This window comes from Sorex araneus, chromosome 3 (genome assembly GCF_027595985.1).
Source record: "Sorex araneus isolate mSorAra2 chromosome 3, mSorAra2.pri, whole genome shotgun sequence".
Lineage (NCBI taxonomy): Eukaryota > Metazoa > Chordata > Mammalia > Eulipotyphla > Soricidae > Sorex > Sorex araneus.
In genome coordinates, this window is record NC_073304.1 from 98,263,983 (window position 1) to 98,289,576 (window position 25,594).

The window sequence follows — 25,594 nt, forward strand, 5'->3', positions numbered from 1 at the left end:
GGGCGCCCAGCGAGCCACACCCGCCTCCTGCTGGGCTCTGCTGGTCACGTCAGCAGCACGGATGACGCCACCCGTCAGGGCTGCGACCTCTCGGGAGCGTGCAGAGGACGAACAAGAGATGCTCAGCGTCAGCCCCACAAGACCCCCTGCCTTCATTCCCCTCCCTCCCTTCCTCCTTCCCTTTCCCCCTTTTTCTTTCATTTCTCCCTTCTTCCCTCCCTTCCTCCCTCTCTTCCTTCATTCCTTCCTTCCTCCCTATCTTCCTCATTCCCTTCCTTCCCTCCTTCCCCCTTCCCTCCTTCCTTCCTGCCTTCCTCCCTTCTTCCTTCCTTCCTTCCTTCCTTCCTCCCTTTCTCCCTTCCTTCCTCCCTTTCTCCCTTCCTTCCTTCCTTCCTTCCTTCCTTCCTCCCTCCCTCCCTCCCTCCCTTCCTTCCTTTCTTCCTTCCTCCCTCCCTTCCTTCCTCCCTTCCTTCCTTCCTCCCTCCCTCCCTCCCTCCCTTTCTCCCTTCCTTCCTTCCTTCCTCCCTTTCTCCCTTCCTTCCTTCCTTCCTTCCTTCCTTCCTTCCTTCCTTCCTTCCTTCCTCCCTTTCTCCCTTCCTTCCTTCCTTCTTCCCTTTCTCCCTTCCTTCCTTCCTTCCTCCCTCCCTCCCTTCCTTCCTCCCTTTCTCCCTTCCTTCCTCCCTTCCTTCCATCCTTCCTTCCTCCCTCCCTCCCTTTCTCCCTTCCTTCCTCCCTTCCTTCCATCCTTCCTTCTTCCCTCCCTTCCTTCCTTCCTCCCTCCCTCCCTCCCTCCCTTCCTTCCTTTCTTCCTTCCTCCCTCCCTTCCTTCCTCCCTATCTTCCTCATTCCCTTCCTTCCCTCCTTCCCCCTTCCCTCCTTCCTTCCTGCCTTCCTCCCTTCTTCCTTCCTTCCTTCCTTCCTTCCTCCCTTTCTCCCTTCCTTCCTCCCTTTCTCCCTTCCTTCCTTCCTTCCTTCCTTCCTTCCTCCCTCCCTCCCTCCCTCCCTTCCTTCCTTTCTTCCTTCCTCCCTCCCTTCCTTCCTCCCTTCCTTCCTTCCTCCCTCCCTCCCTCCCTCCCTTTCTCCCTTCCTTCCTTCCTTCCTCCCTTTCTCCCTTCCTTCCTTCCTTCCTTCCTTCCTTCCTTCCTTCCTTCCTTCCTTCCTTCCTTCCTCCCTTTCTCCCTTCCTTCCTTCCTTCTTCCCTTTCTCCCTTCCTTCCTTCCTTCCTCCCTCCCTCCCTTCCTTCCTCCCTTTCTCCCTTCCTTCCTCCCTTCCTTCCATCCTTCCTTCCTCCCTCCCTCCCTTTCTCCCTTCCTTCCTCCCTTCCTTCCATCCTTCCTTCTTCCCTCCCTTCCTTCCTTCCTCCCTCCCTCCCTCCCTCCCTTCCTTCCTTTCTTCCTTCCTCCCTCCCTTCCTTCCTCCCTTCCTTCCTTCCTCCCTCCCTCCCTCCCTTTCTCCCTTCCTTCCTTCCTTCCTCCCTTTCTCCCTTCCTTCCTTCCTTCCTTCCTTCCTTCCTTCCTTCCTTCCTTCCTTCCTTCCTCCCTTTCTCCCTTCCTTCCTTCCTTCCTTCCTCCCTTTCTCCCTTCCTTCCTTCCTTCCTCCCTCCCTCCCTTCCTTCCTCCCTTTCTCCCTTCCTTCCTCCCTTCCTTCCATCCTTCCTTCCTCCCTCCCTCCCTTTCTCCCTTCCTTCCTCCCTTCCATCCTTCCTTCTTCCCTCCCTTTCTCCCTTCCTTCCTCCCTTCCTTCCTTCCTTCCTTCCTTCCTTCCTTCCTTCCTTCCTTCCTTCCTTCCTTCCTTCCTTCCTTCCTTCCTTCCTTCCCTCTTCCCTTCCACCTTCCTCCCCACTCCCTCCCTTTTGTCTCCTATAGGAGCCATTCCCAGTGGTCCCAGCAATGCTGGGGTCACAGGACTGTACACCGCCGTGGTGCTCTGAGGCCCCGCAGTGCTGACTCGGGGCTGGCGCTCGCCTCCTGAGCTCTTTCCCCGGCCCAGCCCCAGATTTCTTAGCCTGAGTTTTGGCTTCACAGCCCATCCCTCCCCACTCACTCAAAAGGTGGGAGTAGCAAAAGGAAATGACTGGGGACCCACTGCTGGAACCAGAGCTGGGGGCCCCACAGGCTCCCGGGGTTCCCTCAGGAGGTGGCTGCCAACGTCCATCCTACCCTGCTGGTTGGAGATGGGTTGGGGGTGGGGCCTCAGCCCCCTTCCACTGACGCTCTCCCAGGACTTACTCCCTAGGGGGAGGTTAAGAAAGGCAGGAAGGTGTCGGAGCTGGGCCCCCTCCCAAGCACAACCGGTGGGAATGAGAGCCCCCGCCAGCTCTGGGGAGCCGACTGACGTGTGAGGGCCAGTCACCTCTTCCTGGGCCTCAGAGCCAGCTACCAGGACATGAGGGACGATGCCTTCCTGGCCCTGGATCACCCCCCCCCGCCCCCGCCACCTTGGCCTCCTGGACCTCTATCCCCATAGAAGATTCACACACACAGCACCCAATCCTGCTCATCTCTGCTAAGAGGGACCTAGGAGTGAGACACGGGGTGCGGGGTGTCCAGAGACAGAATGTGAGGTGTCCAGAGATGGGGTACAGGTTACACCAAGGAACACCTACTAGCTCTTCTTGCCCCTCAGAAGCCCTTTCCTCAAGCAGGGGCGAGGGCAGGCCCCTGAGGACCTCTAGGCGCCCCTGCACACCCAACCAGAGCTTAGGTCTGACTCTTCTGCTCTCAAATCTCTTCGGCTTCCGAGCCAGCCTCGCCCAGAGCCTGCCAGGGCGCCTCCGTGCCACACCCGCTCCCTGCCCGCCTCTCCCAGGAGCCCCAGGCCGGCCCTCGGGGCTGGGTGTCCGGCCCAGGCTCCACCCCGGCCCGTTTCCCTGGAAGCGTAAGCCGAGATGAGGGCGACAGACCCGCCAGGCAGGATCTGGCCCCGGCTCAGATTTCCCCAGGGAGGACTGATACCCGCTCTGTTCCGAGCCGCCCTGCCCCCCGGCTGCTGGCACCGCCTGACACAGCTCCAGGAGCCTGTGCCCGGCCACAGGCGGCACCAGGGCAGTGCGCCTGAGCGCACAGGGCCAGGCGGGCAGCCTCCTCACGGGGGCCTGGCAGGGGCCCGCTGTCCTCACAGGTTTACCCCCTCTGGTGCTGAGGCAGAGCCCATGGTGCCCGTGCCCAGGGTTGCAGGAGCCGCTGCTCGTCTCCCACACGCAGTGCACATGTGCACACACACTCACGCACATGCACTCACACACATGCACACGCACTCACACGCATGCACACGCACTCACGCATGTGCGCACATGCACATGCACTCGCATGCATGCACACGCACTCGCATATATGTAAAAGCACTCATCTCTGCTACACAGAGCGTGTACACAGAGCTTGTACACGGCTGTGTGTGCCAACATGGCTTCATTCGACCCCCAGACAATACAGAAGGCCAGGGAGAGGCCCAAGGGTTGGAGGGTGGGCCGAGTACTACCCGGCCACCCACCTGGCATGAGACAAAACACCTATAGACACTGTCCACATGGCAGAGGCACACAGAGACCGTGGCACACACAGACCTGGGGGATATCTGCCCTCACCTGTGACCAGTTTGGGCATGTCCTGCTGACCCAAGGACCCTGTGGAAATGTGCCCCAGCAGGAGGGGGGGCAGGCAGAGAGACCCTCAGTGGGAAACCTTGCCTACACCTGAGAGGGCGTACCTTTCAGGTGCCAAGGAACGAGAGGGCCCTTGAGGTGGGGTTACTAGAGCGACTCGGTAGTCCCCTACAAAGCCTGGACCCTCAATACGAAGCAGAAGAAGGTTCAGGAGGTGCCCAGGTGCTGGCATCTTCCTGGGCCCTCAAGTTCCCACTTTTTTTTTTCTGGCTTTTTGCTTTTTGGATCACACCGGTGATGCTCAGGGGTCACTCCTGGCTCCACTCAGGAATCACTCCTAGCATTGCTCGGGGGACCACATGGGATGCCAGGGATCAAACCCTGGTCAGCCGCATGCAAGGCAGACGCCCTCTCCGCTGTAGTATTGCTCCAGCCCCTCCACATCTTTTTTTTTTTTTTGCTTTTGGGTCACACCCAGCAATGCTCAAGGGTTACTCCTGGCTCTGTGCTCAGGAATTACTCCTGGCAATGCTCAGGGGACCATATGGGATGCTGGGATTTGAACCCAGGTCGGCCGTGTGCAAGGCAAACGCCCTACCCGCTACGCTATCACTCCAGCCCCCCTCTCCACATCTTAAAGGAACTGAAGGCACTTGGAAAGTCCCGAGTTCCCAGCTGCGTGCTTGGTTGCACCTCCCCCCCCCACACACACACAATTCCTGGATCAGTGGGACAGTTAAGGGCACCCTGGAGAGTGGGTGCAGGAAACAAAACTCACCCCAGCCCCAGCCCAGCTCCCACTCCTCGAGCTCAGCCATCCCCAGGGAGCCCCACTAGCTCTGTCAGGCATTGGCAAGGGCATGGCTTGGTGCCAGAAATGCTGCGGTGTGCGGATAAGGACCCCCCTGCCCGTGGCACGGCCTGAGTGACCCCCACACCAGGCTGACCTGCCCCTGCAGCGAGCTGGACACGTACCCGACTCCTCTATCCTTGGAGAGCCCCCGGTCTTTGCACCGAACCGTGTCCCTTCACCAGGTGTCGTCACAGAGGTGCCAGCTGTGCCACAGCCTTGAGACCACCAGGGCAGCTGGAAGGCTGCAGGTCCCAAGAGCTCCCGGAGGTGAAAGCAGCCCTCAGCCCAAGGGCGGTGGCAAGAAGGGGCTTTACCAGGCACAACTCAGCCGGCGGGATCACCAGCCACGTCAGCCCGATCCTGGAGCAGAACTGGAGCATCGAAACTTTGGGCGGTGACGGAGGCTCCAGGGGCCCCGTGGAAGGGCCCGGAGGTCTGTGCTCAGCCGGCGTTAGGGAGGACACTCGGCCTGGGGCCCAGGCATGAGAGCACCGCCCGCAGGGGCGTTCAGCTGTGTGGACGAGGTCGGGCAGACAGCACCAGGGTGAGGCGCTTGCATGCGGCCAGTCCAGATTTCGTCCCTGGCATGGAGCACCGTGTTTGTAGAGACCCCTGAACACAGGGCCAGGCGTAGCCCCCAGCACTGCTGGCTGTGGCCCAATGACTCAAGGGGAAAAAACAAAGCCAACAGGGCTGGAGCAATAACACAGTGTCCCTGGAGTCCGCCCGGAGTGACCCCTGAGTGCAGAGCCAGAAGGGAGCCCTGAGCAGCATCGGGTGTGGCCCCAAAACCAAAACCAAAACCAACAGACAAAAATGCAAAACAAAAAGATGTGTAGGTCCAAAACTGAACCGGGAGAGGCAGGCCCAGGCAGGGAGGGCCCTGCTGCCCGCTGCCCCCCACCCCTCCATGCCAGTCTGTCCCACAGCCCCCTCTGAAGGCCCCGGAGCCCCTACAGGTTGCAGGAAAACAGTTCCAGTGTTGGGGTCCCAGTTCCAGGGGCCTTCAAGGAGAATGAGGGAAATAGGGTAGGCCTGACGGGGGAGAGGCTGCAGGAAGTGGTGCCCACGCGCCTCCCAGAGCCAGTGTCCTGGACACAGAGGGCCCATCCCTGGACACAGGGGGCCCCCATTCCTGGCCAAACAGAGAAGACCCCATTTCCCGCTTCCTCCCCTCTCCTGCAAAGTGTGGGGGTGGGGTGGGGAAGAAAGAGGATGAGGGACATGTCCAGCCAAGGTCACGCTGAGCCCTAGGCTGTCTTGAGGCCCCCAGAGGGGAATCGGCAGCACACGGGGGGAGGAGGGACCCTGCCAGGTCCCACAGCACTTACTCATCAGTAGGGTGGGGGCTCGAAAGGGGCCACATTCAGGCCTGAGAGATGTACATGGGGAGGGTGCTTGCCTTTCCGTGGTTGATCCCGATGGATCCCTGGCACCCCATATAGTCCCCTGAGCCTGCCAGGAGTGATCCCTGAGCACAGAGCCAGGAGGAAGCCCTGAGCATCACTGGGTGTGGGTCCCTCCGAAAAAGACGGGCTACACTCTGTGCCTTGGCCCCCACCCAGCTGATGCTGTCACAGTCTGCTCTTTGCGGGGCTCGAATCCGGTCCCCTCTCAGTTTGCTGAGACCCCTCCTTGTGCAGGTGAGGGCAGGTGAACACAGCATTTTCCCACAACCCCCCTCTCCCCAGGGCTAGGCATGCCGTTCCTAAAGCCCCTCCTAACAGAATGCAGCCCCCCTCCCACACACCCAGGCTCCCAGGCCCCCACCCTAGCTTCTCATCCCCAGGGGGCTAAGTCTGCTCCCCTGAGGTTCCGACCTCTGATCCCTGCCAAGATTGCAGCAGACCTGCTCTCATCCCCACATTGTGTGTGTGTGTGTGTGTGTGTGTGTGTGTGTGTGTGTATTGGGTCACACCCGGCAGTACTCAAGGGTTACTCCTGGATCTGCATTCAGGAATTACTCCTCGTGGTGCTCACAGTATGAGATGCCGGGGATCAAACCCGGGTCAGCTGCATGCACGGCAATTGCTATGGGCAATCTCCAGCATGGGCACTCTCCAGCCCCTGCTGGGGACCCCAGGGCGAGGCTAAGTGGATCATGTGAGGCAGGAGGCGGGGCCAGCCCAGGTGCTCATGCGGGCTCCTGACTCACTGGCGCCTGCAGGGCCCACCTCGCCCCAGCCCTCAGGACAGGGAGCCCAGCAGAACCACGGGGCCCACCCCTGGCTCAGAGTCCTGCAGGTGCCAGGTCTGGCCTGAAGAGGGATTCACCACCATCTCGAGGCTTGGAACCCTCCAGAATCCGAGGATGCTTCTGAGCAGCTCCTAGAAAGGCCTGGGGGAGCAGGGTAGTGGCTCCAGCCAATGGCCCCCTTGGCATCGGCCCGGCAACAAGGTTGGGAGGGGCGGCTAGGACAGCACCTGCAGACCCCAAGAAAGGTTCTAGGTCCCAGACTTCAGCTCCTCTGGGCCTATGGGACAGGGCTTCCCCCCAAAGCAGCCACAGGCCGGGAGCTTCCCCCCACTTGCAGCCCAGGGCCCACCTTTTAAGAAGCAGAACCGGGCTGGAGAGATAAAAGAGGGGGTAAGGCACTCGCCTTGCATGCAGCCCCCCGACCTGGTTCCAGCCCCAGCACCACAGATGGTCGCCCAAGGATGGCCAGAAGTGATCCCTGAGCACAGAGCCAGGAGTAGCTGAGCGTCACTGAATGCAGCCCAACACCCTCCCTGCAAAACCGATGCAGAACTGGAACGAAGGGAACTGCGCAGTGACAGGGGGCTGCCCCGTAAGCATGGGGCCGCAAGGTGGTCCTGCGTGCCACCCTGTCTGTCTGCCCCCAGCACCTTGCCAGCGCTGCGGGTGGGGTGGGATCCCCGTGCCACGAGAGCGTCCTCTCTGCACAGCCGAGAGTGCCCGGCAGAGGGAAGGGACTGGAAACTACAGCCTACGTCTCCGCTTTTCCCACTCTTTTGCTTGTTGTTGGGCCACATCTGGCAATGCCCAGTGCTCAGGGATCACTCCTGGCAGTGCCGGGGGGACCATACAGAATGCCACGGATCAAGCCCGGGTTTGCCACCTGCAGGGCAAGGGCCCTACCCGCTGTGCTATCACTCGGGCCCAAGAACAGCCGTCTCTTTAAGGGTGAGAGAGCACTTCTCTTGCCTTGCGTATGTGAGGCCCTGGGCTTGGTACCCGGACCACATGGCACCCATCCTGGGTATCATGCCAGGAGTAGCCCCTAAGCTATGGCCTAGAATGAGCAATTTTGGGGGAAAAGAGCTTCGTGGAGGGGGGGGTGTTGTTTTTATATTTTTGCTTTTTGGGTCACACCTGGAGATGTTCAGGGGTGACTCTTGGCTCTGCACTCAGGAATTCCTCCTAGCTGTGCTCGGGGGACCATATGGGATGCGTGAGCCCTCAGCCTGTACCAGATGGCTTTGGTGGAGAGGTCCTGCATTTCCATTCTAGCTCCCATCCGTGCCCAGGTGCCCACAAGGCTGCAGCCCACGGACACAAGAGGGACTAACTCAGATACTTGGTGCTCACCCAGCGTCACCTGTCCCACCCACCCCACCCCTGTCCCAGGCTCAGCCCAGCGCACAGGCCACGCCCAGTCTGTTTCCCTAACAGCTCTCACTTCTGCTCATATACTTGTTTTTTTTTGCTTGTTTGGGGGCCATGCCTGGGAGTGCCGGGAGCTCACTCCTGCCCATGTGCAGGGGGCCATATGGGGTTTCTGGGGACCATACTTGTGTCGGTCACATGCAAGGAAAGTGCTCTAATTGCTGGGCTCCTCTCCACCCCTCTGCTCCCAGACCCCAGAGTCCTGCCAACACCCCAACTCCCTGTCTGTCAGCTCTTCCTCCTCTGTAGCCGGAGCAGGCGGCACCTGCCCCAAGCCCCCTGCCCTCCCAGCTGCTCACTGGAAGGCACAGCCCCTCCCACTCGCTCCCTGCCCCCAGCCCCGCACCTTCTCCCCTCACTGCCTGCCTCGGCTGGCCTTGCCTCAGTACCCTCCCAGAGAGGTGTCCGCTGAATACTCTCCTCCCGACAGTCCCTGGCAATGACGTAACTCGCGGGGACACTCAGTCCCGTGCCCAGCCGGGGCGGGACACAGGAGCTGTCAATGCTGCCTGTTGTACACTCCGCCCAGCGCCGTCTCTCTGGCCTGTGTGGCTCTGAGAACACAGCCCAGCTGGGGCGGTGACAATGCCCGCATTGGTCCTCGAATGCCCCCTGTGGAAGCTTCATGATCTTGGAGCAGGCATGACGGGGGTGGGGAAGGTTGCCCGGGCAGGATCCAGGCCCAAGCACTCCAGCGGACTGTCTGGGGGTCCCAGCAGAGGCGGGACCCCCAGATGTGCACCTTGGGTCTTGCAGGCCTGTGTGTATGGGGATACCTCTTGTGCCCTGGTCCCACAAACACCATGCCAGCCAAGCCCGAGGGACAGGGCATGGGGCAAGGCTCAAGGTCCAGGGCTGGCGGGGGCCCAGGCCCAAGCCTGCAGCCACCCAGGGATAAAGGGCTCACCCCATCAGCATTCTCATCTGAAGTGGGGTACCAATATCCCCGACCCTGGGTGGCTCTAAGGCTCCGCTCAAGTCCACGGTCCCAGCCATGCCCCCGGAACACCAGCACTGCCCCGAGAACACGCTGAGCCCGTGGGACGCCTGTGAGCAATGCAGAGTGACAGTATGGCGGGGCGGGTACTTGCCTAGCACACAGCCAAGCTGGGTTCAATCCCCAGCATCCCATATGGTTCCCCAAGCACCACCAGGAATAATTCCTGAGCATAGAGCCAGGAGTAATCCCTGAGTATCGCCGGGGGTGGTCCAGAAAACAAAAATACAAAAAAAGAATTAGGGGCCAGGGAGATGGTGCAAAAAGCTAAGCACATGTTCTGCTTGTAGAGCCCTGGGTGTGATCCCTAGAAATACCAGGACTGGCCCCTGAGCACTGTGTCTGGAGTAGCTTCATCAAGCACTGCCAGTGTGGTTGCTAAATTAAATAATAAATAAATGGAGAAAGGACAGCATGGAACCACTAAGAAACATTCCTGGGGACAGTGGGGGAGGGGGCTATACGGTGAGCACAGTAGGTAGGGTTCTTCCCTTGCACATGGTCAAGCCAGGTTCAATCCCCGGCATCCCATATGGTCCCCGGAGCACTGCCAGGAGTGACTCCTGAGTGTAGAGCCAGGAGTAATAGCTGAGCACTGCCGAGTGTGGCCCCAAAACAAAAAAAGAAAAAAGAAATTAACATCCTTAGAACATCCTTAGTGGGGGCTGGAGTGATAGTACAGTGAGTAGGGCGTTTGCCTTACAAGCGGCCGACCCCGGTTTGAGTCCCAGCATCCCATATGGTCCCCTGAGCAACGCCAGGAGTAATTCCTGAGTGCAGAGCCAGGAGGGACCCCTGTGCATTGCCATGTGACCCAAAAAGCGGGGGAAAAAAAAGAACATCGTTAGTGAATGGGGTTGTGGCTCAGTGGTAGAGCTCAGGAGAAAGAAAGAGAGAGGGGGTGGGAAGGGAGAGAGAAAGAAAGAAAGAAAGAAAGAAAGAAAGAAAGAAAGAAAGAAAGAAAGAAAGAAAGAAAGAAAGAAAGAAAGAAAGAAAGAAAGAAAGAAAGAAAGAAAGAAAGAAAGAAAGAAGGAAGGAAGGAAGGAAGGAAGGAAGGAAGCTGCCAGAGAAATAGTACACTGGATAGGGTCTTTGCCTTGGCTGTAAGGCATTTGCCTTGCATGCAACTGGCCTGTGTCTGATCCCTGGCACCCCAGATGGTCCTCTAAGAGCCCCTTCAGAAATAACTCGAGTGCAGGGCCAGGAATAAGTCCTGAGCATCAACCAGTGTGGCCCCCAACCAAACACCCCTGCAAAAAAAAAAAAGGGGGGATGGTGCTAATCCATTGCACACAGAAGGACTGTGGAAACTGAGGCGGGATGGGGAGAACCCAGAGGGGGTCCCAGAAACCTGGGCCAGTGAGACCTTTGGGTTTCCCCGAGAAGACAGCTAGACACCAGAGGTGAAGGTGTCCACCGTCTCTCAGCAATGCCACCCGTCCCCGGCTGTGCTACAGCCTGAGGCAGGGACGTGGGATGGCCAGGCCAGCGCCCTCCCAGGGCCATGAGGCCCATGTGGGTCAAAGGAAGTAGGGGTGTGAAGCAGGAGGTGAGAGGGTGTGGCGAAGGGATAGGGGCCGAAGCTCTGTGACTTTGCAGCCAGAAAAAGTAAAAATAAATTAAGAGGAGCAGAACACCCAAAGACAAGGCACAAAGACAAAATAAAAAAGAATCAAGTTTAATTAAATACCTACGGATGAGACAGTGCCAAGTACTAAAGCTGGGCCCCGCGCAGAGCAGCCCAGAGGCTGGGGACGAGGCTCCTGTGTGTGGCGGGCGCCAGGCTTGGTCCCCGCTGCCTTCGGGGTCACATACGCCCTCCCCCAGACTCACTGTGCCCTGGGGAGAGGGGCGCCCAGATGGATCTGAGGTCACTTTGTCTACCGTGTGGGGGAAGGTGCGGGCCCACGAGCACCCAGTCGGCCGCGGACACTCAGCTCCTCACACACGTCTCTGTAAACAGACACCCCCAGCCACCCACGCACCGCACATGCCACAGCGCCTCCTCTCCTGGGCACTGGTGGGACTCACCCCCTCTGCCCAGTCCCCCCTCCCAGCCCTCCACTCTCCCCCACCTCCTCTTCCTTTGGACCCCCGATTTCATCCGCGTGGGTTCAAGCCCAGCCCCGCCCAGGCCAAGAAGCTCCAGAGGCCCCCTGGGGTCAAGTCTCTCCTCTCTAAAAGCGGAATAAGGGTCCCCATCAGGGCTGCTGAGAGGACCAAGTGGACGCAGCTGTGTGAGACCGACGCCGCTTCATAAACAGCCTGGACCACACTCGGGCCTGACCCGCAAAAGCAAACCCCAAGGGGGAAAGGTTTGCCATCAACGATGCTGCCGGGAGCTGGGTTTCCCCAGCAGCCCTGCGCTGCGTCTGGGGGGAGGTGAGTTTTCCTGCGGCCGTGGTGTGGAAGGGGGCCACATCGTCTCCGGCCGCCCCAGCCCAAGAGCGGCCAGAGCCCGAGTGGTGGGGAAGCAGGTGGGGGTGACCGGGAGGCCGGGCGGCCGGGGCTGCTGCAGGCCTGAGTCAGCGGGCAGGCGACGGGCGGGCCCAGTCATTGCGTGCTTGGGGAGATGGTGCAGGAATGTTGGTCCCGCCCATGCCCGGGCCGGGCCCTGCCCACCACATCCTGGCTCCTGCCTGCGTGGACAGACGCAGCAGCTTGAATTCAAGGAGGTGGGAGATGTTGAGGGCCTGAGCGATAGCACAGCAGGGTGGCACTCGCCCTGCACACTGCCGACCTGGGTCCGGTCCCCCAAGCACCGCCAGGAGTGGTTCCTGAGCGCAGAGGCAGAATAACCCCTGGGCATTGCTGGGTGTGGCCCAAAACATCCCCGAGAAGGAGGATGGGAGATGCAGGGAGCTTTGTCGGGCCTTCCGGGGCAGCATTATCCCAGGGACAGCCCGGCTCCAGGGCACAGGCTGCTGGCTGCCTCCCCTGGCCAGGCCCACTTCCCGCGTGCGTAGGGAGGACCTGACCGGGTTGGCTCAGTCCAGGAGTGGGCCTGGGCCCGTCCAGGCGCATCCACACGGGGGCCGACGACGTCCAGGCACGTGTGGCCTTGTGCTCAGTGTCTGAGTGTTTGTGCCACCAGGGAGGGTGCGTTCATGTGGGCCACAGGGTGAGAGGCGGGCTGGGGTGGGGGAGCTGGGACTGGGACCACCCGCCTACCCCAGCCTGGCTCACATGGACGGAAGGTAGGGGCTTGGGGCAGCCGACACCCCAGCACCCCCAACAAAGCTGACTCCTGACCACTGGACCGAGACCAGAGACCAGGGGTCCCCCAACCCAGGTCCTGTCCGGCAGAGAGAGGGGACTGCCCCACCCCCACCCCCAGCAGAGGGAGGGAGGGAATGGAGGCAGCCGGGCCCAACTGCTCCCCCTGTGACTGAGGCCAGCCTGGAGGTCACCCTTGCACCCCAGTTCCCAGCTGAAAGGGGCTCTGAGCAGCCAGCTCTCAAATCCCGCCAACCATCTCCCCCTGAGAGAGAAGCTGCTTCTGCCCACTCCAAGCTCTGCTGGGACATGCAGCCCCCCACACCCGGGGCTGGGAGGCAAGGGGCAGCGGGTCCCCTCAACGGGGTGGGCCGGGAAAGGAGTCCCCGCCCCCAGAGCCCCTCAGAGGTCAGAGCTGAGGAGATGTTCAGGGCAGACGGCCCCGGAACAGGATGGAAAAGGTCGGCAGGAGGGGGAGGGAGGGGAAATTCCACAGAAAGTCCCAAAGCTGACCTCATCCTGACCTGGGACCAGGGCCCATTCCAGAAGTTCCTCTGAGCCCGGAAGCTCTGCCTAAGTGGGGTGCCGTGGGGAGTCACGCGGCCCGCACCCCACCTCGCCCACCCTGAGCCTCAGTACCCCCCAGGGCACAGCAGGGCGGCCCCTCAGTTCCCAGCGGGGAGGCCACCGCAGCTGGGCAGTCAGGGCCACTTGGGAAGGCCACAGCCTCAGCACCCCCCTTCCGAGACCCAGGGGTGAGGAACTCCCAGTGGGCACAGCCCCCATCCCCCCCTGGCGCCCCTCAGCCCCCAGCCCTGCACCAGCCCAGTCCACTGAGAGCAGGGCCAGCCTGAACAGGGTGACCAGCCAGGTCCTCCCTGGGAACAACCCCCAGGCCAACTGTGCACCCCCACAATCTCAGAACCTGCAGCCCCCCAACTCCAGGAAAGCTCCCCCCCACCCCCCAGACCCAGAGGCTCAGCCACGCAGCGCCGACTTCACTGTAAAACGTTTATGGGGAAAGGAAATTCAAGCAGCAGTGGCCAGAAGCAGCCATGACCTCCGGGGGGCCCGTCCCCCCACCCCAACCTGCTGCTGGACCATGCCCTGGACTGGGGTGGGGCCGCAGGGGCTCCCCTGGAGGACGTAAACCTGGGTGAGACGGCACCGGCAGTGGGGGAGGGAGGCTGGCGCTGGGCAGGGCCCGGGACCCTGGGCTTCGCCCTGCACCCCCGCTCAGTAACACAGGGGCGAGGTGCTGGAGCTGCTCGGAGGGCGGAGAGCGAGTGCTGGTGAACCCCAATAACTGCGGGTGCTCCTGCCCAGAGGCCCCCAGGTTCCTGGGTCCCCCACTCATACTGGTATCTGGGGCCCAGGGAAGAGGCTCATGTCGCCCCACTCCTATCCCCAACTGGCAGGTCCTGTCACCCTGCCAAGGTGTCCCTGGCTCCGTGGCCACACCTGCAGGTGGACCGAGGGGTCCCATCTGTGCGTATCAGAGGCCCCTTATTTGCCACCAGCCTTGTGCATGACCTTTGTCTGAATCTGCGTGTGACCTGGGCTGGGGACTTGGCAGGCCCCGGTGTCTGCCGAGGGGAGCAGGGGGTGGCCGGGCGCGTGAGCGTGTGGACTCGGGGATGCTACGGCCCCGGCCTGCAGCCTGTGACTGACCCACGGCCCTGGTCCAGCCAGGGGTTCCCGGCTCCACCCTCCCCGTGCCGGGCCCCACCTGGCGGGGTGGGGGGCTTCCCAGAGCCCTCTCGGGCCGGGGTCTGTGAGGCGCGGTCAGAGGTTGTCGTACATGCGCAGCGTCTTCTCCAGCTGCTGCCCCACGCGCTGGAAGAAGAAGATCTGCTGGCGCAGGTAGTTCTGCATCATGTGCTTGAAGTCGAGCTCGCGGCGCTGGTGGAAGTGGTTCATCTCAGCCTGCAGGGCGAAGCCCACGACCCGGCAGCGCCTGCGGATGCCGTCGGCCTCGTCCTGCGCCATGCGGCCCTCGTCGCTCATGCGCTGGCTCTCCTTCACCTTGGCGAAGGCGCCTGGCAGCGGCAGGAGGGGGGACAAGGCGTTAGGGCTCAGCCTCCCTCCCAAAGGCCGGCCACACCCCGGCAGCGACCCCCGGGCCTCGAGCTGGGGACTCCAGACCGAGACGCGGCCTCCTGGATGCCTGCACCAAACTCACCTTCAAGACATCCCAAACCGGATGCACCGACTTCCCTCTGGAGCTGGCGCTCGGCCGGCGGCCACACCCAGACCAGTCTCAGGCCTGCACACACTGCCAGGACTTCCAGGACTGGCACACCCCGACCCACTTCAGGCCTCGCCATCCCTCAGCCCGGCGGCTAACTCAGCAGACATCGGCTCCTCCCGGAAGCCTTCCCTGCACCCAGGCTCTCTCTGGCTGCCTCCTCCCGGGCCGGGCACTGCACAGCTCCTGGGAGACGTGTGCCAAGCGGGTCTGGCCGATGTCTCAGTCCCCGCCACCCCACCCCCAACTGGTCACAGCCTCTGGGAGTGTCCACGGCTCCTGGGGAGCAACTGGCACCCAGCAATCCCTGCTGGCAGCAGATGAAGGTCTGCACCCTTTCCACACCGACCCCAAACACATATGCACCCAGCTCGCTCCTACCCTCAGGGCACTGCTCCGGGCAGGGCGCAAAGCCCCATCGGGTGCTGCCACTACCCAGGAGCCAGCTCCGAGTCCCCTCAGCAGTACACTCCCATCTCTCCCGCCCTGGGTCTCCCAGAGGTCAGCGGGTCAGACAGCAGCACCTCAAAGGCCACCCAGAGTTTCTCTGTGTGAGCCTCCCCCATACACACAGGCCCTACCCCTCCCCACCCCCCAGCATCTGTTCCTCCTAGCACCGCCAGGAGAACCCCTGAGCACAGAGGCAGGAGTATCTCCTAAGCACTGCCAAGTGTGGTCCCCCAGACACCAAAGCAAACAGTGCTGGGTCAGGATTAAAGATTGCACAGGATCCAGATTTGATCCCTGGCTCCCCATATGATCTCCTGGGAACTCCTAAGAGTGATCCCCAAAACCAAAACCAAAAGCAAGCGCACTGGGCTGGAGAGATAGTACAGTCAAAGCTCTGGCCTTGCACACGGCAGATCCACGTTCAGTTCTAGGCACCGCATACGGTCCCCTGAGCACCACCAGCTCTGAGCACGCAGCCAGGGGTAAGCACTGAGGACAGCTGGGTGGGGCCCAAATATCACTCCCCACCCCCCAAAAAAGTGACAGATGAAGATGAGAGGGGTAACCTGGACAAGGGCGTTGACTGGGGGAAACGGAATGAATCCACGAGCAGGTGAGTTTCAGTTCTGAACTCCTAGACAGGAGGAGGAGGAGGCTGATGCACTGTGGCCGGCACACACTCCCAGGGGGCGAGGGGAGAGCTGGGGCGGGGTGGGGGGCAGCCTGCCCCTGAACAGGCCCACACTTCTGAAAGCTCCCTCACTGCACAGGCCCCCTTGCCCCGTGGGTGGCCTCCATGAGCCTTGGAGGGAGACTCTGTTTCCTTTTTGCTTTTTGGGCCAGCGGTGCTCAGAGCCTTCTCCTGGTTCTGTGCTCAGGGATCACTCCTGGTCAATTTGAGGGCCACGTCTGGTACTGAGGTCAAACCCAGGTTGGACGTCATGTAAGGCAAGAGCCATAACCACTGTACTATCTCTCTGGCCCTGGAAAACACCATTTTTATAATGTACACTGTTTTTATAGTGGCCACACTCAGAGAGGGGTGTGTGTGTGTGTGTGTGTGTGTGTGTGTGTGTGTGTGTGTGTGTGTGTGTGTGTGTGTGTGTGTGTGTGTGTGTGTGTGTGTGTGTGTGTGTGTGTGTGTGTGTGCGCGCGCGCGCGCGCACTCACGCCCTCAGGGACCTGGCACACTGTCCAGCTGTGGGTAATGTGGGCCTGGTGACAGTGCTGCCTGTTTCTGTGGGGCTGTTGTCACTGCTGTTGCTGTCTGAGGGAGGCTCCCAAGCAGTGCTCAGTGGCCCAAGGGCCACTCCTGGCTCCTCTTGGACAGACGCTTCCATGCAGCGGGGCTTGGGCCCCGGGGTGCTGGGGACCACCAGGACCACGTCAGCAGTGCTCGGCGGCCGTCCAGGGCTGCCCCTACAGTGTGAGGGGCTCCTGTGGGGCCTGGGACGGAGCTTGGGTTGGCACCCACCGCAGCCCCCACGGGCCTTTAGAAGCCTCCACAGCTGCTGGCCAGGACACGCCTAGCTGACTAACGGTGACACTCAGGAGGGGTCAGACGCGCCAGGGCTTCTCACACGGCGCCCAGAAAGAAAACCGCCCGTCTCCCCGGCTTCAGCCCCTGCTGGCCCGTCCTCCTGCCACTCCTGCCCCAAACAACATCGGCCGGACAGCAGGGCGGCCACCGCTCCCCAGCCAGCACTGAGGCCCAGCTGGAGAGTCAGAGCAGGGGACGCTCTGCAGGCCAGCTGGCCCCGCTCCTCCCCCTGCGCTCCGGCCACCAGACAGAGAAGCCTGTGAGGCCTGGGGGACAGGGCCCTGCCGAGGGGTCCCGGTCTCCAAATGGGGCATCCGTGCCGCCCAGACAAGGGACACAGGGACTTGAGAAACCCAAGAGGTAGGAAGTCTGCGATGCGGCCGGAGCAATAGTACAGTGGATAGGGTGCTTGCCTTGCATGCAGCGGACAAGGGTTCGATTCCTGGCACCCCATATAGCTCTAATACCAAAAAAAAAAAAAACCCACCAGGGTCCATAGAGAGGCAGAAAGCTGAGGCAGGACAGTACAGTAAGTAGGGTGCTTGCCATCTAAGTGGCTGACCTGGGTTCGATCCCCGGCATCCCTTATGGTCCCTGGAGCCCAGGAGTGATTCCTGAGCACATAGTCAGGAGTAACCCCTGAGCACCACTGGGGTGACCCAAGAAAGCAAGCAAGAAAGCGAGAGGCACAGAGTTCGGCCCCAGAGGCCCCCGTACGGGCGGGGAAGTGGCTCACAGCGGAGCAGCTACCTCACTCACGCGTGTGAGTCATGGGCTCCATCCCCAGGACCGCCAATGAGGTGGGGAAGAAAACATCACCCCCCACTGGAGCCACCAGACCAGCCTGGATCCCCACTACTACCGAGGAGGTCCTGGCGCTATGGCCGGGAGAGGCAGGGAGGAGGGGGTCCCGCACCCAGGAGGGCTCTTCCTGCCCCCGACAAGGAGGCAGAGGCCCAGGTCAGGAGTGGCACCACTGCCACTGTTAGCAGACACCTGCTGTCACTGCTCTACCCTGTGACTCAGCCTGGACCAGCTACAGCCGGGGGGCCATGTTCAGGCCGGTCCAGCGTGGTGCACGGAGGACTCAGCCTGAGAGTGGACCGGCCGAGGAGCCTGGGAGCTAGGGGCAGGGACAGGAAGAGAACTGGAAGGACCCCAGGAATCCCAGAAGTTTCCCTAAGAGCTAGGCCATTCCATCAATTTTTTTTTTTTTGCTTTTTGGGTCACACCCAGCAATGTACCGGGGTCACTCCTGGCTCATGCACTCAGGAATCACCCCTGGCGGTGCTCAGGGGACCATATGGGATGCTGGGATTTGAACCTGGGTCAGCCGCGTGCAAGGCAAATGCCCTACCCGCTGTGCTATCACTCCAACCCCTCCATCTATTTTTTAATTTTTCTCTTCTTTTTTGGGTTTTGGGGCCACCCAGGATCACTCCTGGTGGGGCTCAGGGGAACATGTCGGGTGCCAAGAGATTAAACCCAAACTGCGGTCAGCTGCATGCAAGGCAAGCATTTACCCTGCCATGTCCTATCTCTCTGGCCTTAATCCATCCGTCCTACCTACCTCTTGGGGGTGGTTCCACCTGGCCCCGACTGGGACAGAAAGTCAGAGTCCAGCCCCATCTTCGTTACCTCCAGCAGGCCCCAACTCTGGTCGGGGACCCAGGTGACGCTGCTGTCAGATGGACAGGCCAGATAAGAGGCTGCTGGCAGCTGCTCACAGTGCCCAGGATGTCAGCATCCCCACATCTGCGAAATGGGGCGATAACACAGCCCAGGTCGGGGGTCCCAGCAGGGGCTGAGCTGGACTTCCTGTTCCCAGCAACGAACAGACTTTGGGCACAAGAGGCTGAGTGCAGAGATCAGAGGCAGCTCGGCAGGACTGAGCACATGCTTTGCATCAGGGGATCACAGACCCAATGCCCAGGAACCTCGTGCTCCCCACAAGCAGCACTAAGACTGAGCACCAAGCCAGGAGTAGCCACAAGTACCACCAGACATGTCCCAAAGAGACTCTGTGGGTATGACGCACAGTCTTTCAGTCACAACAAGCAGCGGCTGGTGGTAGCTCCAAAAGATAAGATTCTCTCTCTCTCTCTCTCTCTCTTTTTTTTTTTTTTTGGCTTTTGGGTCATACCCAGCAATGCACAGGGGTTACTTCTGGCTCATGCACTCAGGAATTACTCCTGGCGGTGCTCGGGAGACCGTATGGGATGCTGGGAATCGAACCCGGGTTGGCTGCGTGCAAGGCAAATGCCCTACCCGCTGTGCTATCACTCCAGCCCCAAGATTCTCTTTTTTTTATCCATTTGTTTAGGGTCACATCCAGCAGTGCTGAGGACATACTCCTAGCTCTGTGCTCAGTGATCACTCCCGGTGGTGCTCGGGGGGATCACAGAGGGTGCCGGGGATCAAACCCGGGTCAGCTGCGTGCAAGGTGCACGCCCTACCCACTGAACCACTGCTCGAGCCCCAGATTCCCTCTGTTTAAGGGAGACGAGGAAGGAGTGTCAGAGACTGGGGCTCCGTACCCCCAGGCAGCTCCTAGGCTCTGCGGCGGCCACCGGTGCCGCCATGGCCTCTCCATGCCTGCTGTGGTCCCCAGCCCGCCTCCTCCTGCAGGGTGCCAGCTGCATGAGCACCCGAGCCTCCTCCCGCTCTGTCCCAGCGCATCTCCCGGCACCGGTCCCTGGGAGTGTCGCCTCCATCTGTCTGGCACAATGGACACAGTCTGGACTGCACAGCCAGAGCGCCTGCTCTCCTTCTCGACCCCTCCCTGAGCCTCATCCCTGAACGAGGGGCCCACACCCGTCTCTGAGACTTGGGATGAGCCTTAGTACAAGGTCCCGCCCTGCAGTCCCACAGGGGCGACGACAAAGGTCCCCTTTACCCCCACAACTGCCCTGTTTGGGGTAGGGGAGATGGTGCAAAAGGCTGGGGTACATGCAAAGCATGCAGAGTCCTTAATTCCATCTGGACACCATGTGATTCCACAAGGATCCCCCAGTTAGCACTGCCTGGGCGGCCCCAATAAAAAAATCAGTAAATAAACAAAACTGCCCTGTGTGTGCCGTTAATTATCATGAGCGGAGGGGAGAAGGCAGATTGAATAGAGAAGGGATCACTAAGAAAATGATGGCCGGAGGAATCAGTCGGGATAGGAGATGCATGCCGAAAGTAGATAATGGACCAAACATGATGACCTCTCCGTGTCTGTGTTGCAAGCCATAATGTCCAAAAGTAGAGAGAGAGTATGGGGAATATTGTCTGCCATAGAGGCAAGGGGAGAATGGGTAAGGGGGGTTATACCCGGGATATTGGTGGTGGGGAATGTGCACTGGTGGAGGGATGGGTGTTTGATCATTGTGTGATAGTAACCCAAACATGAAAGCTTGTAACTATCTCACGGTGATTCAATAAAATTTAAAATAAAGAAATAAAATGTTTTGGGGCTGGAGCGATAGCACAGCGGTTGGGCATTTGCCTTTAACTCGGCCAACTCGAGTTCGATTCTTTCGCCCCTCTCGGAGAGCCCGGCAAGCTACCAAGAGTATCGAGCCCGCGAGGCAGAGCCTGGCAAGCTACCTGTGCGTATTGGATATGCCAAAAACAGTAAAAATAAGTCTATCAATGAGGGGCTGGAGTGATGGCACAGCGGGTAGGGTGTTTGCCTTGCACACGACCAACCCGGGTTTGATTCCCAGCATCCCATATGGTCCTCTGAGCACCACCAGGGGTGATTCCTGAGTGCAGAGCCAGGAGTAACCTCTGTGCATTGTCAGGTGTGACCCAAAAAGAAAAAAAAAAGTCTCTCAATGAGAGATGGTACTGGTGCCCGCTCGAACAAATCGATGAGCAATGGGATGACAGTGACAGTTAAAAAAATAAAATGTTTTTAAAAATTATCTGGCTGAGACCCAGGGCTGGGGCAGTGGGCACGCAGGTGGGGATGCTCTAGGTGCACCCACAGCCCGTTAGACTGACATGGAGAGGAGCTTCTCGCAGAGGCCTCAGAGAGCACAGGCACGTGTCCTGACCCCACCCGGGCCTCCCCTCTCCTGCCTGCTGAGGCCTCTGTCACACACTTGCCGTCTTGCAGTCTCCCGGGCCCAGGGCCCAGTGAGCTCCTTCGGCTCCTTTCTCTTTTCTTTATTTTTTTTCTTTCTGCTTTTGGCTTTTTGGGTCACACCCAGAGATGCTCAGGGCTTACTCCTGGCTCTACACTCAGGAATTACCTCTGGTGGCACTTGGGGGACCCTATGGGATGCTGGGGATCAAACCCGGGTTGGTTGTATGCAAGGCAAACGCCCTCCCCGATTTCCTATCGCTCCCGCCCAAGCTCCTTCTTCTGCTTGCATGGGACCCCCACCCCAACCAGGCTGTGGTCCCCCAAAACCTGCCCAATGGTGTCTCATCCAGATTCCAGGTCCCTCTTTCACTAGGGGGTCCCAGGCCTGGGAGTGGCAGTGCACAGCCCTGAGCTGGGCTGGGCGCAGGGTTGGGGGGGCGACCTTTGGCCTGGGAAGGGGCGTGGCCTTGGCCTGAGATCCATGCACCCCTGCAGAGAGTGGGGCGCCCCACTCCCTCTACACCTCTGGTGGAAACCCAGTGGGGGCCTCCCTCAGCCCGGGCCTGGCTGTGGGATCTCCTTCCCGCCCAGCCCTACCCAGGGCGAGGGTCCCGGGCACAGCACGGGGCACTGTTTCAACACTGTGCCCTGCTCCTCCTCCTCGGCCCACACAGCAGCCGCCATCCAGGGAGCTGGTCGAACCAGCTTTCCCAGGCCCGAGCGCAGCAGCGCACACGGCCCCACTTCCGCCCAGGGAGACACCTGCCCCAGTGGGCCTGCCTGCCCGGGCCTCTCCCTCCCCACGGCGGCTCCAGCCAAACCAAAGGCGTCGCCACCCTCCTCCAGGAGACCCTCCGGGGGACTCCCTCCTCCTTCCCGGCCCCAGGAGCTGCCTGGGTTTGACAGCACCAGAAGCTCAGGCTCAGAGAGGGGAAGGCGCCGCCCAGGGGTGCACAGCCAACCAGGGGCAGCACCCGAGGGGGACTCAGCGTCTCCGAAAGCTGCAAGAACTGGGAAAGAGGAGCGAAACTATGGCGACCAGAGGAGAAAGGCAGAGAAAGTGAGGGGGCAGAGAGGCTGGGCGCCACAGTCTGGCACCTCCTGCTAAGCGAGCTGACTCCATTCGGGGTGCTACGGTCGGGGTGGCGTTTGCCCTCCCCCGGGCCCCGCCAGAGGCCCGCTTCCGGGCCCCACCCAGAGGAAAGGTCCCCACGCCAGGCCTGACCTCAGGGCCCGGGGGCCTCGAGTCAGCCCCACACCCTGCGCCGACGTTCTTCCTGAGTTACCAAGCAGCCCCGGGGAGCACCACACCTCTCCCGGCATCTGCTCTCCCTTCTGTCCCCAGCACCCAGCCACCTGCGGGGCCAGGCCCTGACTCACCACCCAGGCAAGAGAGCCAGGCCCAGAAACGGGGAGCTGGATGGGCTTTGTGGGTCATGCCACGGACCCCTGGTTCCTCCCAGCCCAGCCGGGTGCCCCAGCATGACCCGGGTGAGTCACTTCTCTGGCAGTTCCTTGACAGTTAACACGTAGGGGCCCATCCTGTTCCCCCCCTGCCCCCCCCACCCGAGCAGGCCGTGTGAGAAGTGAAAACACGGCTGGGGTTGGCAGGAGGCCGACATGGCCATGTCCTCAGGGAGGCGCAGGAGGAAAGAACAGCCCGCCAGGACTCCAGGTTCTCTGTGCAAACCACCCGCTGTGGACATCAGCGTCTTCATCTGCAGAGCACGGGCAGCCACCCTCCAGCACGCAGATAAGCGCTTACAGATAGGACGACGGGCTGTGGGAACAGGTCGGGAGCTGCAAAGGGACCGGGTGTGCCAGCAGAGCGAGACGGCGGGTATGTGCAGTGCTCTCGGTATCTGGACCGGGACCCTCCCGCCCCTCCAGAAGCCTGTGGGATCCTCACAGATAGGGTCCAGCCCTGGTCGTCTGCAGGTTCCCAGAGCCCAGCCTGATTCCTTGCAGGCACAGCGAGAGCACTGTGGGTAAATGCGTCAGTGAGACAGAAACCGGGGCTGGAGCAACAAGACAGAGGGGAGGGTGCTTGCCTTGTGCATGGCCAACCCAGATTCAATCCCCAACATCTCATATGGTCCAGGAGTGATGCCTGAGCACAGAGCCAGGAGCAAGCCCTGAGCACCACTGCGTGCAGATTAAAACCTAAACAAGAAAGTTTAAAAAGAAACAGAACTAAATGAATGAATGAATGAGTGAGTGAATGACCCAACAAGCAGTGGTGCGAAAACAAGGGCCAGGCCCAACCCCACAACATCCTGGCACCTGGGACAGCATTGGCCACTCTGCAGGGCCCCCCAGACACTTTCTGAATGAAGGCACGAGGCGAGAGAGCAAGACTGGCCTGTGCCAGGCCGTCCCGGGCAGCCCCGGGCCCCCAGCGCCCCAGTTACCTTTCTGCAGGTGGATGATGTCGGGGAAGTTGGAAAGCAGGCCCTGGTAGAGCGACAGTGTGTCAAGCATCTGGAAGAGGTCATTCTTGGGCTGCTCGGCAAACATCTCCCCGACGGCCTCATAGGTGCGGCCTGTGTGCGAGATGGCGCTGTTGAGCGCCTCGGAGCTGAAGGGGGGGTCCATCTGGAAGGCCTGGCTGACGGCCTGGAAGGCGCTGCCCAGCTTCTGGAACTCCTTGCGGAAGCCCCCCACGTGCTTGCGCACCAGCTCCGACGCAATGGTGCTGAGCTGCAGGACGCTGTCGTCCATCTTCTTGCTGAAGGCCTTGAAGGTGTCCACCCGGTCCTCCACGTCCTGCAGGTCCTGGTGCTCCGTGGGGATCTGGAAGGTGAGCAGGAAGCTGGCGCCCACCATCTCGTCCTTCTCCGCCCGGCGCTTGCCCATCTTCCACTGCTTGTCGTCCAGGCAGCTGAGGAAGTGCTGGAAGCCCTCGTACTGCGACAGCACGGGGTGGCTGGTCATGTGGTCCATCCAGAGGATGAGCCGCCGCTTCCGCTTCTCGATGAAGTCCTCCTCGAAGCGGCCCGTGGCCTGCTTCTCGGGCAGGTGCGGCACGGAGATCACAGTGAACTTGTGCAGCAGGCGGTTGTAGAGCCAGTCAAAGTGCTTGTAGCGCCGGTAGACGGGGGAGCCGGCGTGGGTGGGCGTGAGCTTGTAGGAGATGTAGCTCTTGATGCCCTTGAATTTGGTCTGCTTGGTGGGGTCCTCCACGGAGCAGGAGAACGGGTGGGGGTTGGCCTTCCACTGGGGGCCCCGAGGGCCCATCTCGATGGAGTAGGTCTCGGCGATCTTGGCCATCATGGGGACGTCACCCAGGATGAAGGCCTCCACGCCCGAGCGCACGAAGCAGGAGAAACGGTTGAGGTTGCGCCCCACCACGCTGCCCCGCTTGGCGGACGCCAGGCTGTCCTGCCGCTCCAGGGGCGGCTTGGGCCGGAAGGCCATGTGCTGGCTGGGGTAGGCGCCAGGATAGGAGAGGTTGAGAGGGGGGTGCCCGTTGGTGCCTAGCCCGCCGGCCCGAGGCTCCTCCACCACTGTGCACCCATCGTCCCAGTCATCCCAGTCGTCGTCATCCTCCTCCTCAAAGCTGCCCTGGTTGGAGAGGAAGCCACTGCCCACGCCGCCCCTGGAGGGGCTGTCGTACCAGCTCACCTGGGCACCCAGAGACACAGCAGAGGTAGCGCTGCTGAAGTAGTCGGCGTGGTTGGCGCCGGGGCCCCCACGGATGATCTCCACGTAGGAGGCGGGGAAGAGCCCCGTCTCGCCCCGGCTGTTCTGGCCCTGCAGCCAGCCGTCCAGCGAGGTCTCACTGAAGATGACCAGGTCCTCATTCTGCTGGATGCTAATCTCCTCTTGGTTCTCGCTGCGGAAGTCATACAGGGCTCGGCCCCTCAGTGCCATGGCTAGCTGGGTGGCAGAGAGGGAGAAGGAAAGGGTCCTTCTCCCGGCCCCCTGGAGGGTCCGTGAATGCAGCAGCAGTGCAGGCACAGTCACACAGCAGCTCGAGCTCCCGGTCCTAAGGTTCTGGCACCCACAGATGCTGTCCAGCCTCCGCGTCTTCAAAGCAACGTCTGGGGCCCAGAAACTGCCTGGTCAGGTCTCGCCTGGGAGCGGCGCGGGTGCATGTCCATAGTCCCTTGGCAGCCCCAGAGGGGCTCCCAGCCTCCCTTCCTCTCACTTCCAGAAAAATAAAAGTTGAGTGACTGGGAGAAACTGGCCCCCAGACGGCAGAAAGCCCACTCTTCGCTTGGGAAGGACGTTCAGAACTCGCGGAGAATCCTCGCGAAGCCCCGCTCGGCTCCAGACCCCGGCACAGACGCGCTGGCTCCCAGCTCCTTCTGGCTCCTAAGGCCTTGGGAGGCGCTCACATTCCTCCGCAGATCTGCTCCTTCCTCCTTCCTCCTCCTCCTCCTGGGCCACTGGGTTTTCAAACATCCAGAAAATCCAAGAGGGGCAAGAAGAAAAGCAGCAGCCTCCTGAATCCAGTCCAAGGGTGGATGCATCCGGCTTCACAAGGAGCCAGGCGCCGAAAACAAGGACCGAGGCTTACACAACAGACCCCCGACCCGTCCACCCCGGCCCCGCCAGGTCCCCCGAGTTCCAGCTCCCTCTCCGTCGCTGCCCCCGCGACCCCCAAGTGGTCAGCCCCCACCCTCGCGATGGAGGGGGGCGCGACGAGGTGCCCGGGCAGTTTCTGGCCACTAGCTGAGTGGCCTCTTTTGTCTGCCTAATTCCTCGGCACTTTCCGAGCCTGCAGCTGACCCTTCTCCGAGTCCAGAAACCCTTCTCCCCAGGCAGCCCCCCGCGGGAAGCGCCCGGACCCCCGCCCCCACCCTTCGCGTGCACACGCACAACTCAGCGGGAGTTTGGAGAGCGAGCTGCGGCGGGCAGAGGGTGCGCCGGGCCGTCGGTCTGTGCGTCCGCGCCTCGCGGGGTCCCACCGGTGGGCGCCGGGCTGCGCCCCCAGCCCGGCTTCTTCCCCGGCACTCGCAGTCCCCGAGCGCCGCCTGGGAG

At 61.2% G+C, this 25,594-nt stretch overlaps 1 protein-coding gene across 1 annotated transcript; it reads right to left on the minus strand.

The window, feature by feature from the left end:
• Positions 1–13,270: 13,270 nt before the first annotated feature.
• On the minus strand, positions 13,271–25,594 carry SNX33 (sorting nexin 33). Its single transcript, XM_004611748.2, has 2 exons — positions 23,020–25,594; positions 13,271–14,334 (listed from the first exon to the last, which is right to left on the minus strand). Exons 1-2 carry the CDS (start codon positions 24,479–24,481, stop codon positions 14,081–14,083), a joined length of 1,716 nt encoding a protein of 571 aa, XP_004611805.2. The 5' UTR covers positions 24,482–25,594; the 3' UTR covers positions 13,271–14,080.